General features: G+C 43.7%; 1 protein-coding gene across 1 annotated transcript in view; it reads left to right on the top strand.

The window, feature by feature from the left end:
* Nucleotides 1–630: 630 nt before the first annotated feature.
* Nucleotides 631–13,585, top strand: part of LOC311133002 (RELT-like protein 1) — a 35,707-nt gene continuing 22,752 nt past the window's right edge. Inside the window, exons 1-4 of the mRNA XM_084166420.1 lie at nucleotides 631–744; nucleotides 834–967; nucleotides 7,984–8,211; nucleotides 13,390–13,464. Coding sequence (XP_084022546.1) covers nucleotides 934–967; nucleotides 7,984–8,211; nucleotides 13,390–13,464 — 337 coding nt within the window. The 5' untranslated portion in view covers nucleotides 631–744; nucleotides 834–933. The remainder of the gene's footprint in view (nucleotides 745–833; nucleotides 968–7,983; nucleotides 8,212–13,389; nucleotides 13,465–13,585) is intronic.

The raw sequence follows: 13,585 nt of genomic DNA, 5'->3' as shown, positions 1-13,585 counted from the left end.
GCTTAGTGGTTAAGAGCGTTGTGTTAGTAACCGAAAGGTTGCTGGTTCTAATCCCCGAGCCGACTAGGTGAAAAATCTGTCGATGTGCCCTTGAGCAAGGCACTTAACCCTAGTTGCTCTGGATAAGAGCGTCTGCTAAATGACTAAAATGTAGTAAAAATAAAGAAAAACCCTGGACTGAGTAGGTGTGTCCAAACTTTTCACTGGTACTGTATATATATTTTTTTGCTAAACATGTGGGTCTCAAAACAGGTGGGGCTCTGCACCTGCCCTGAATGATGTGTCGACACTGAAGGGGAGGAAATTAAGAGGCATAAAAAAACAATGCACATGATTCAGATAATATAAAAGCTTTTAAAGTTTTCACTGTGGAAAATATATTGTAGCCTAACAAGCTACTAAACCAGTGTCTATTACATTGGTTAATTATATTTTGGCTACTGTATCATCCAAAATAATGCATATAAACTGCATTTGAGTATTATTATTTTTTTTAACAGATTGAATTGATACTCCTTTTATTTGTGATTCCAGATCAGTTTTTCGCACAGACGTAGCTCTTGTTAAGCGGGTATGGTACATCTTTAAGAGAAGGGTGTTCCTCCCGGGCTCAGATACGAAAGAGGAAATACAAGCAACAGTCAGAAAAAGTATGAACGCGTATCCCTCGGTTTCAACTGCCAAAGTTAGCTGTATCGTAAAAATTCATGAAAACAACAATTAGCTTTTTGATCTTAATTCAAGGTTAGGTTTAAAATCGCATTGTAAGAAGAGAATTGTAGAAATAGGCGGGGTTTGTGGCTGTAGTGACGACCATATCCCTCCCTCCACAGACCCAGACCCAGACCTGTCGTTGACCGTAGTAGCCAGCGTCCAAACCAGGCTGCCACAAGCCGAAAACATCGCCACACCCGGGCAGCAGTAGTTTTGAGCATGGCTAGTTCAGCTGTGACCGGTGTCGTACCACGTAAGTTATTAACTTATTTACTTCGCGTTTAGGGACAGACTCTCGCATCCGTCTCCTGAAATCAATGCGGACTCAGTAAGCTTGTGATTTGACACGTTAATTTCTCTGCAACTTCCACCATCAGATTAAGATCCATGTGTATGTGCAGTGGCTACTTTAAATGAATTCATAGTCGAGGTTTCTGTTTAGAAATGTAACCACGTTATATAAAAGGTGGACACTACACGACTTTCAAAATCCTAAAATCGCTGAGCCTCCTAAATTAAACGACTGTTTTTCCGGTCGTTTCTTTGTGGCACAAACGGTGGTCACGCACTACAATATTCTTCACTTGGGCGTGAGGATGGTTGATACCGTGCAGTCTCCCGAAAACAACGTGATTTTAGATTTAACGTAGTTACTAGCTGTGGCTCAAAGCAGCCTCACAAACGTAACGTCAGACATTCACGCATACCATACAGTTGTAACATTTTTGAATTGAATAACATTGCTTGTCAATTTAAGAGCTGTAACGATTTGACGCTTTGGTTAAAAGCAGGTACAAACGCATGCTAGTAATCAATCGCTCCTGCTCGAGAGTACACATTACATTTTTACATTTTTAGTCATTTAGCAGACGCTCTTATCCAGAGCGACTTACAGTTAGTGAGTGCATACATTTTTTATTTAATTTATTTTTTATTTTTTTATTTTTAATGTTTTTTTTATTTTTCATACTGGCCCCCCGTGGGAATCGAACCCACAACCCTGGCGTTGCAAACGCCATGCTCTACCAACTGAGCTACATCCCTGCTGGCCATTGCAACAGAATAGCCTTACATCAACCTGGTATTGGATAGCCTACAGCGGGGATTACACGACCCTCTTCCTGGACATCTACCGTCCTGTGGGTTTTCAGTCCAACCCTAATTTAACACACCTGATTCTACTTATTAGCTGCTCAACAAGACCTTAACTAGCTGAATCAGATATGCTAAATTAGGGGATCCCTGGATTTTCGTCTACTATGTTACGTCTAGTCTGAGACCATCCTCCCTACAGTGACACAAAGTTTCAGCACCAGAGTGGATACTGTTGCCGACAGCCATGTTGTTTTTGAATTTCCTGTGAGGCACATTGCATGGATCTAGCCTAGCAATGCGCCTCTGTTGTCACCTTGTGCAGAACGTAAAACTGCACCTTATAACATGCCTATCCTGACCTATGGATCCCTTTCATCTAAATGTGTACTGCCATAATTGGTAAGGTGGTATGGGCAGTACAGAGTGGAAACCTGTAGCCTACTGAATGAAGATGAGGCGTACACAGGCAGAATTACTTCTGCCCTCTGGGTAACGAATTACATTTCATTCCCAAACCGGTTTAAATGCATCATTTACAATGTGAAACGACAAGCATTCATTCCATGTGAGTGGAGGAGGCGGGAGTTATTATTATGTCATTGACATGCCAAGAAGAAGAAGAAGAAGTCCTCAAAACACGAGTTTAGTTTGTGTTTTGGCTCTGAACTTCAGGCCCTCCTTTTAGATTTACAATAACATAGGATATGCCCTTTGAGGATGTTCTGCGTTGTCCCCCTTTTCATGACTAACCCATCTGTGTGACCATGCAGCTGTTGCCTGTCGCTCACGAAGGCCAAAACTTAATCCTCAGCCTCGTTTGATTAAACACAAACATCCAACGCATGGTTTTAAAATAAGCACGGGAGCACGTGATTGTAAGACGTGCGTGTCCCTCTGTCCGTTCCTGCTGCTCTGTGTAGGCCTACAGGCGGAGGTAGAAGTGACTCAGACAGCAGCTGAGTCTTAATCCAAATGGGCATGACACTCAGAACTCTCTCCGTTTTTGTTTAGCAGTGTCTGGGACAGGGAGAGGGTTTGACATGCATGAAATTCAGGGAACTCTCTGGAAAATTAGGCACAAACTACATCTATAAGTAGATACTTTCCCTAATGTTATTTTGTGACATCAGACTAGCCTGATTTAAATATTATGGACCATACTAATCCCAGATTCTGGTTCAGTGTTATAGCGGTGTCAATAAATTATTTGACTAGTTATAATCTTTGTCTAAAATGTAATACATATAACATGTAGTTGGACAGTCTAATGGGAACAGACAGGATATATCTAGAAATAGATTTTAGGAGGCAACCACATCCTCTCTCCTGTCCTTAGTGGAAACATTTTCACTGACACATAGCAGGAAGCTCCCCTTAGCCTTCTAGGTTCTGTTGAACAGTAGACTTACCCAGAGACCTGGATTTACATACAGCTCTGGACCTACCAATAAAAGTAGTTCCACACACCTTCAGCATTTCTTGGAGTTACTGCTAAATGAATGCGGAGCACTGAACAATAATTACTCACCTGCTCCATTGTCCTTTTGACATAAACCTTCTTTAGGAAGGGAACTTTCTGTGCCATTTTTGAGTTTTCCTTCCTTGCTTTAAGTAGCTGATGAACTGTGGTTAAAGTGTAGTCTGGGATTGTTTTATATTGTCACTGTTCCTTTAATGGCAAAACGGACAAATCGATGATGACTATGGGTTCACTCAATGGCTGTTTTCTCGTAGAACATATTTTCAGACGTGTTTGTGTGATGCAATGTAGAGACCATGGCTTATGATATTCAACCACTTTCAGGGGCTTCCATAGAGGAAATGCCTACTCCAACATAGATATATATATCTATCTATCTATCAGTCAAAAGTTTGGACACCTACTCATTCCAGAGTTTTTATTTAATTTTTACTATTTTCTACATTGTAGAATAATAGTGAAGACATCAAAACTATGAAATAACACACATGGAATCAGGTAGTAACCAAAAAAGTGTTAAATAAATCAAAATATATTTTGTATTTGATATTCTTCAAAGTAGCCACCCTTTGCCTTGACGACAGCTTTGCCCACTCTTGGCTGGTACTGTCTACACACACAGGGCCCACAATGAACCGCCGTAATATCCTCACATCTCCAATCATGTCGCATCACTGCAGTTACATGAATTCATTTTGCCGCTGTGTGCTTTTCGTGCATATTATTTTACATGGCAATTGGCATCAGCGGTGTCCCGCCCCTCTATGGGGAGGCACAGCACAGCACAGCGGCAGGAAATCTAAAGAAAGTCAGATGAGACGCAGGCAATTTAGGATGTAATTAAATTCCTCTGATTGGCATTAACGTGAATCACTGTAGATGACGTGTATGATCCACACAGAGATGGATGCTCTGGGACCTGCTGTTGTGGAGGTTAGGTAAGGATAACATGTGAGATGTTATCATAAAATATATTTAAAAAAGAGACGAGGTGAAGAAGCCTCTTTAGACTATTGAGATGCACCCCTAAACTGTCCATTTCATTTAATATATATATATATATTTTGTGTAGTTTAATCCAATCATGTGTTTTTATATGTAAAAGATCTGCATCAGGATGATTGTGATGTTTTAAAGCGGCATTCTGCAGTTGAAACAATAACAAAGCGCCCTCCCCGCCCCTGTTTCGATAACAAGCTGGGGGATGGGGCAGGAGAAATGTAACCATTCTCAAATTCATTGACAGAGCTATGGATGCAAGGACTGACCATCCATAATATAAAAATTATAATTTTAACTATGTTTTGAGCTATACAGGGTTTGTTTACATATATTTTGTTTACAAACATTGGAGTAAAATAGGCTCATATATATGATGCGGTACGACAGACACACACAGATAGATGGATAGTCTGTCTGTCTAATCTCACAAACACTCCATCTTTTGCCAGGTAATTGGGATGGATACACTGTAAGGTTCCTATGGGTCTTTTGGGGGCATGGAAAACATCCTGTCTTTCTAGGCATCCATTGGTCTGGCCAGAGTCCAGCCCAGATGCACAGGGCAGTTAGTGGAGCTCAGAGAGTAGATCACAGGGTGGTCAGTGGTTCTCAGAGAGTAGATCACAGGGTGGTCAGTGGAGCTCAGAGAGTAGATCACAGGGTGGTCAGTGGAGCTCAGAGAGTAGACCACAGGGTGGTCAGTGGAGCTCAGAGAGTAGACCACAGGGTGGTCAGTGGTGCTCAGAGAGTAGATCACAGGGTGGTCAGTGGAGCTCAGAGAGTAGATCACAGGGTGGTCAGTGGAGCTCAGAGAGTAGATCACAGGGTGGTCAGTGGAGCTCAGAGAGTAGATCACAGGGTGGTCAGTGGAGCTCAGAGAGTAGATCACAGGGTGGTCAGTGGAGCTCAGAGAGTAGACCACAGGGTGGTCAGTGGAGCTCAGAGAGTAGATCACAGGGTGGTCAGTGGAGCTCAGAGAGTAGATCACAGGGTGGTCAGTGGAGCTCAGAAAGTAGATCACAGGGTGGTCAGTGGAGCTCAGAGAGTAGATCACAGGGTGGTCAGTGGAGCTCAGAGAGTAGATCACAGGGTGGTCAGTGGAGCTCAGAGAGTAGACCACAGGGTGGTCAGTGGAGCTCAGAGAGTAGATCACAGGGTGGTCAGTGGAGCTCAGAGAGTAGACCACAGGGTGGTCAGTGGTGCTCAGAGAGTAGATCACAGGGTGGTCAGTGGAGCTCAGAGAGTAGATCACAGGGTGGTCAGTGGAGCTCAGAGAGTAGATCACAGGGTGGTCAGTGGAGCTCAGAGAGTAGATCACAGGGTGGTCAGTGGAGCTCAGAGAGTAGATCACAGGGTGGTCAGTGGAGCTCAGAGAGTAGATCACAGGGTGGTCAGTGGAGCTCAGAGAGTAGATCACAGGGTGGTCAGTGGAGCTCAGAGAGTAGACCACAGGGTGGTCAGTGGAGCTCAGAGAGTAGACCACAGGGTGGTCAGTGGAGCTCAGAGAGTAGACCACAGGGTGGTCAGTGGAGCTCAGAGAGTAGATCACAGGGTGGTCAGTGGAGCTCAGAGAGTAGACCACAGGGTGGTCAGTGGAGCTCAGAGAGTAGATCACAGGGTGGTCAGTGGAGCTCAGAGAGTAGATCACAGGGTGGTCAGTGGAGCTCAGAGAGTAGATCACAGGGTGGTCAGTGGAGCTCAGAGAGTAGATCACAGGGTGGTCAGTGGAGCTCAGAGAGTAGATCACAGGGTGGTCAGTGGAGCTCAGAGAGTAGACCACAGGGTGGTCAGTGGAGCTCAGAGAGTAGATCACAGGGTGGTCAGTGGAGCTCAGAGAGTAGATCACAGGGTGGTCAGTGGAGCTCAGAGAGTAGATCACAGGGTGGTCAGTGGAGCTCAGAGAGTAGACCACAGGGTGGTCAGTGGAGCTCAGAGAGTAGATCACAGGGTGGTCAGTGGAGCTCAGAGAGTAGATCACAGGGTGGTCAGTGGAGCTCAGAGAGTAGATCACAGGGTGGTCAGTGGAGCTCAGAGAGTAGACCACAGGGTGGTCAGTGGAGCTCAGAGAGTAGACCACAGTCAGATACATCATGCTCCAGAGGACGGGGACAATGGGGGAAGAAAGACAAAGGCAAACAGAAACACTGAGTGGTATGTTTGGACATAGTACGGTCACATGTAGACTCCATCGCAGAGCAGAACGCACAGTCACTACACACAGTCACTACACACCATGTCACTCCCTCGCACACAGACGGATACACACAGGAGAAACACAATGACCCGATTGTCTGCTTCATGTGGCACTGGATGGAATGTCTCACGTGGGAAACATCAGGAGAAGACCTGTCTTAGTGGAGTACAGACACACAGTGTAACCTTTGACCCCCATACCTCTCCCTCCTGACCTCCTATGAGCCAGAGTCGGTCAGGAATATGCGCGTCAGTGGGGTCTGAAATGATTGACACCCTTGATTTTAAGGGCGAGAGGGTTAGCATGTCTTTGGGGTATGATCTTTGACCCTCTTAACTTTCTCACTCATTATTATTCACGATTCATTCAGGATTATCCGTAGTCATGGTAGCATCCACATGAATGTAGAAGTGTTTAGAAACATTTTATAATAAAAGTGACTCCAAAATGACACCACATTATTTACCATTAATTTCTATTCGGCACAGAATTATCTGAAACACAACCATTGCGCACTAGGAATGTGGAAACCAAACAATCACCAGTTATTTCAGCTCTGTGAACATGGAAGGGGAACATGGAACCAGGCCAAAGGTTGTTAAGAGGGTGTAGGAGGGGACACATTGTGGTTTTGGCCTCCAAACAGTCATAGAGGAAGTGGAAAGATTTACCCATACTAAAGAGACCTTGCGGTGTGTGTGTGTCACTCATTCCTGATGTTACAGGAATGGCCGGCCCCCTGTCCAATCAACAGCCCTTAGGGACCTGATAAACCAGCCTACCAACTGTCCAGATCAACACAGTCCTGCTCTCTGTCCATCTTGCAGATCTCTCTCTCTTTCCTCTCGCTCTCTGTCTCGCCCTCTCTTTCTGCTTCCCTCTTTCCCGGAGAGAGCATGTTGAGAGGGCAAAGAACGACAGAGCGAGAGACGGAGGGAGGGAGAGCTGGAAAGTTACCGGGATTACAGCCTCCTTGGAGTCAGCAGTCTCCCTGGTGACAATGACAGTCTGTCTCCCTCGCTCTCCTCTCTTGGCCATCAAAGGGCTGTCGGCGGACATGACAGTCCGCTGCGCTGGGGAGAGAAATATGGGACCTCACTTTTATCCAGCGAGCGAGGAAACATGACGGCACTGTTCGACTTTCATTATCACCTGGGTGAACCGCTGAGTTCGGTTCAGACTAGCGCTTAAATCCTCCATCTGCTGAGTCGTAGGAATATCTGGTGCCGCTCCGAGTATGAGTCAAATGTGATCTGTTGGCAGTGGGGCCTAGGTAGGAAAGTGAATTGAATGTTGACTAATGGAGTGTCTTGTGATTACCACACATGCATTATCCATCTGTTCAATGGTCTTGTTTTCCTATCTTCCTCTTCTTTCATCCCCCTTTACTATCTCTCCTCCTCATCACCTCTCTCCTTATCCCACCATCTCTTTCTATCCCCTCTTTCAATCTCTCTCCCCTCCATCTGCCTCCTCCCCCCTGTCCCCCTGATTCTAGCGGGTCAGACAGTGGGCGGAGGCAGCAGCAGTGGAGTAGACGAACAGGTGAAGCCAGAGTACATAGCCTTCGTTCTGGTGCCTGTCTTCTTCCTCCTGGGTCTCCTGGGGGTCCTGATCTGCCACGTCCTGAAGAGGAAGGGTTACCGCTGCACCACCGAAGCTGAGGATGAGGAGGAGGCGGCCCGGGCAGCGGAGGAGGAAAAGAAGGATCTGGAGATGTGCGCAGGTGAGGGGAAAGAAAAATGAAGATGATATTTTCTCATTAAGGGGTTCATATGCAACCCAACCCGGGTTGTGAGCTAACGGGTCACAACCCTCTGTACACAATAACACTCTTCACTCAAAGTCACCTGTGTTAACTGACGGGAAAGTTCTGTTCTCACCAGTTTGGTTCTCTATGCTATTGTTATGGTCATGAGTCATGACTTGCAAACTGGTTTCTTGGATAGGGAGTTATGCATTGAGACGGGTGCGTTTTTCGAAACCTCTCTACTGAAGGCCCAAGGTCTATTGAGAGAAACCTTGGTGAAGACTGTTAGGTTTAGGATTGGATGTTCCTTGTAAACACTTTCCCTACTAGAACATCATCTTATTGGTTAGTGTTTAAGATTTCCTGAGTGACCTAGGCAAGATACGGTATAGTGTTTAGATTTCCTGAGTGACCTAGGCAAGATACGGTATAGTGTTTAGATTTCCTGAGTGACCTAGGCAAGATACGGTATAGTGTTTAGATTTCCTGAGTGACCTAGGCAAGATACGGTATAGTGTTTAGATTTCCTGAGTGACCAAGGCAAGATACGGTATAGTGTTTAGATTTCCTGAGTGACCTAGGCAAGATATGGTATAGTGTTTAAGATTTCCTGAGTGACCAAGGCAAGATACGGTATAGTGTTTAGATTGTCTTTTTAAGGATATGGAAGATGTCGCAATAGTTTCTCATCAATGTGAACGTCGGCATTTTCTGGTCTACCTTAGCTTGCCCGAGTTACAACACAGGCATGTGGAGGGGCAATAAACGTGAGCTCCATGCAGGAGAGTGAAAGAGTTTCTCTGTTCTCTCTCACCTGTTCTTTCTTTTGTCTACCACCTATTAAAGCCATTGCCATAGAACTGCATGCCTGGTTTCTCGTAAAGGAAGGTTGAGATTGCGGTCTTAGTAATGGATAAGTGAGTTTTCTTTCCACTCTCCCCTTTCACCTACAGAATGGAGAGGTTTCTTTACTAGGACTATGGCATTCCCATTAGACGTTGGGCCTTTAGTCTACGCTACTGTCTGCAGGGCATAGAACGAACACCCGCCAAATGCGGGTAGATTTAGGTATTGGCGGGTACGAATGTCAATTTCACAAGCCACGTTGGCAGGTGGTCAATTTGCAGGTCTCTACAGTGCAATCATTACATTAACTAATAAAAATAGTCAAAAGTCAAGTATGAGCACATGTGCGACGCGAGTTATCGTTAGAATCATGCTGCTGTAGCTGTATTTCTGCTGTTTTGTTTCATAGCTGCTAATTGCACAAAGAAAGACGAATCCTATATCCCACTACGCGCAGCAAGACTGCCTGATAGGGGATCTGTGCACACTGGAGTGAAGCGCTGATCGATTCATTTTTGGAGGCGCTGCGAACAGGCATACGTTGATCTAATTTACTCCAAAGTCTACAAAGTGAGACTTTGTCCCAGTGTTTCTTGTCAATTTACATGGGTTTTGTTCACAAGCTCGGTTTTTCAACGTTAGTTTGAGTCTGCTGTTTCAACTGATAGCAAAGAGATCCCAAATTTCTCACACACAGAAACACGTGACAGGACTGGAGTGGCCCTGTTACCACGGTAACCTCCCGCCCTTAAAGGGGAAGCTGGACATTTTTGTCTCATCTCTAATATTTTTGCTAATCTGTTTTTGTGTGTTTTGATGCAATTATGGTGAACAAATATTTAGCCTGGTAAAAAAATCTGAGTGGCTGGTAGATTTGTCATCTACTTGCCACAGTGGCTGGTGGACCAAAAATGACATTTTAGCCACTGATTGTCTGAAACCTCTCAAGTCTCTCCAGGCCCAACCCCTCCTCCTTCCACATTTTTTAGAAACAAAAGTGTTGGAAAGAACCCTGTTTATTTTCCACTCCACTTCCTGGTTCAACTCTGACTCAACCAGGGTTAGAGAAGGAAAGGGGAGGTTACTGGAAATGGGTTGGGTTGGGGGGGGGGGGGGGGGGGTTACTGTAGATGGGATAGCGGTGTTGGAAAGGGGGGTTACTGTAAATGGGATGGGGGGGGTGCAGAGGCCATTTTTAAGAATGTTTCACAACGCGATATAGATCTATCTTTTTAATCTAAGGGATGGGTTTTGTTCAGTAGGGCAATATGTAACTCTGTGTTGTTTTTATCGCACTGCTTTGCTTTATCTTGGCCAGGTCGCATTTGTAAATGAGAACTTGTTCTCAACTAGCTTACCTGGTTAAATAAAGGTAAAAAAAAATACTAATAATAAATGCGATTTGACTTGCGATTTAGAGCAAAACACTTGGGTGAACTGTTGGAATCATGGGCATAGAATGATTATTATAACATTAGAATATAATACTGGGCACTTTGAATACAGTGTTTGACATGACAACGAATGAAAATCCCAGGGAGGAGTTATTGTGACAGTGTAGGAACCCAAGTGTTTTCTAGGGGACCCTATAATCTTTGCCTACATGTAAATGTTCTCATAGCTACTTCATGTAGTAAACATATTTTGCTTTGCGTATTCCTCTTTGATTTAGAAGATGCTGTTGCACAAAACAACATGCTGATTGAGGTCTACACCATCCCTGGTATCATCAGGCTGTAGAGCTAGTTACAGTTGCTCTGACTCCGTACACTTATTCGCTAGCGATTAGCAGCTAACAAGATTCAGGCCAAACTTGCTAAGAAAAGACAAAGTAGCTATTTGCAGATGTAAGAAACACAAATGAATAGTGTAATTATAGAACGATAGTGGATTTACATTAAGAAGTAAAAGGCAAAACCTTTTTGCAACGGGAAATGTAAATCTGTGTTCTTCCAGTTGGACAAGTTTAGCAACTACCTCCCTGTTTCAAAACACTTTCTCCCCTACTGAATACAATTCTGTCCCTGGTTTCAACAGTACCCGCCAATGTGAATGGGGACTCTTTTTTTTAATTGTGTAGCAGCTGTCCATGTACTACACACTGTGAGTGTCTTATCTTGAACACAGGAAGTATTACCTTCCACTGGGTCACCCAGTCAACAGACACCATACGGTGTGTTTTCCACACAAGGCAAAGACGGGCTACTAGGCTATCTACCGGAGTGTCATTCATCCTTTAAGCCCCATTAAATCCTAAGGCTTATCCCCAGGTATCGGATGACATGTACAGTACCAGTCAACAGTTTGGACACCCTACTCATTCCAAGGTTTTTCTTTATTTAAAATAAATATTTTCTACATTGTAGAATAATAGTGAAGACATCAAAACTATGAAATAACACATATGGAATCATGTAGTAACCAACAAATGGTTAAATACATCAAAGTATATTTTTATATTTGAGATTCTTCATAGTAGCCACCCTTTGCCTTGATGACAGCTTTGCACACACTTGGCCTTCTCTCTGAATGTTTGGTTTCTTTAAATGTGATTTGCCGTGTGTAACGTCCATTTTTGTAGTTTCTTTCGCTACTTGAGTCATCACTCTCACCGCTCTCTCTCTCTCTCTCCATGCCGCTTTCCACACAGACCTAGCCCCGCCCTTGCCACTCAAGGAGTGTTCCTCGACCAAGAGACAGTTGCGTTCAGTCTGTATGGTCAATGCAGCACATGCAACAATATTGATGACAACGATGCTGTTTTCACTTTACTTCTTAATGTAAATCCACTATCGTTCTATAATTACACTATTCATTTGTGTTTCTTACATCTGCAAATAGCTACTTTGTCTTTTCTTAGCAAGTTTGACCTGAATCTTGTTAGCTGCTAATCGCTAGCGAATAAGTGTACGGAGTCAGAGCAACTGTAACTAGCTCTACAGCCTGATGATACCAGGGATGGTGTAGACCTCAATCAGCATGTTGTTTTGTGCAACAGCATCTTCTAAATCAAAGAGGAATACGCAAAGCAAAATATGTTTACTACATGAAGTAGCTATGAGAACATTTAAATGTAGGCAAAGATTATAGGTTCCCCTAGAAAACACTTATCAACACTTTGGTTCCTACATTGCCACAATAACTCCTCCCTGGGATTTTCTTTCGTTGTCATGTCAAACAACACTGTATTCAAAGTGCCCACTATTATATTCTAACTATAGAATTATAATAATCATTCTATTTCCATGATTCCAACAGTTCACCCAAGTGTTTTGCTCTAAATCGCAAGTCAAATCGCAATTTTTTGTATTTTTTATTTAACCAGGTAAGCCAGTTGAGAACAAGTTCTCATTTACAACTGCGACCTGGCTAAGATAAAGCAAAGCAGTGCGATTAAAAACAACAACACAGAGTTACATATGGGGTAAACAAGTCAAAAATACAAATATATATGTGTGTGTGTGCGAATGTAGTAAGTTATGGAGGTAAGGCAATAAATAGGCCATAGTGCAAAATAGTTACAATTTTGTATTAACACTGGAGTGATAGATGTGCAAAAGATGATGTGCAAATAGAGAGATTGGGGTGCAAATTAGCAAAATAAATAATATGGGGATGAGGTAGTTGGGTGGGCAAATTTCAGAAAGGCTGTGTTCAGGTGCAGTGATCGGTAAGCTGCTCTGACAACTTATGCTTAAAGTTAGTGAGGGAGATAAGAGTCTCCAGCTTCAGAGATTTTTGCAGTTCGTTCCAGTCATTGGCAGCAGAGAACTGGAAGGAATGGCGACCAATGGAGGTGTTGGCTTTGGGGATTGCAACATTTGAGTTAAAAATAAGGCCTGGTTTGTTTGCCCATTTCGTGCAGCCCTACGTGGAAATGATCTCAAATGAGTGCAGGAAGTGCAGAAATTGATCAAAATGCTGAAAATTATTTAGGGTTGAATTGAACGATCAGAATGGAGAAAGACCCATTTTAAATCACTTAGAATGTATGTGTTTTGCCCCCCTAGGGTCACGCACAACTCCTAAAACAAATGATTATTAAAAAACATGAAATACTGTATAATTTTGATATCCAATATGATATTTTGGCCGTATTGCCCAGCCCTAACTGTGTGTTGTGGCAAACCCCCAGTGTATTACATAAGTGACCTATGATGAAACATCTGTCTGGTAAGGTACCTTTACATCTCAGGTATCATGTTTGCCTTTCTAATGAACGTTAGTCACAGCCTTTCATGCCAGCGAAGAGTAATGTATTCCAGTGTTTATTGAGCTCTCTTTGTAATTGTGTGTGTTTCTCTACAGAGCTGAACGACACCTACGTTGAGGGCAACGACGACACAGTGGGACAGATCGTTCAATACATCATGGAGAATGAAGGTAACTAGGCAACAGTACTGTAACTAGTGATTTGTCTATAGATGGTGGATCACTGCTGTCTACTCCCCTCCAGACAACTGGTGATGTTGACAGGAAGTAGATTTTTAATCCCCCTGCCAAA

Source organism: Coregonus lavaretus, assembly GCF_964263955.1.
Source record: "Coregonus lavaretus genome assembly, chromosome: 7".
In the NCBI taxonomy this organism is placed as follows: domain Eukaryota; kingdom Metazoa; phylum Chordata; class Actinopteri; order Salmoniformes; family Salmonidae; genus Coregonus; species Coregonus lavaretus.
The sequence above is the reverse complement of the archived record's forward strand: the minus strand, read 5'-3'. Positions and strand labels throughout refer to the sequence as shown.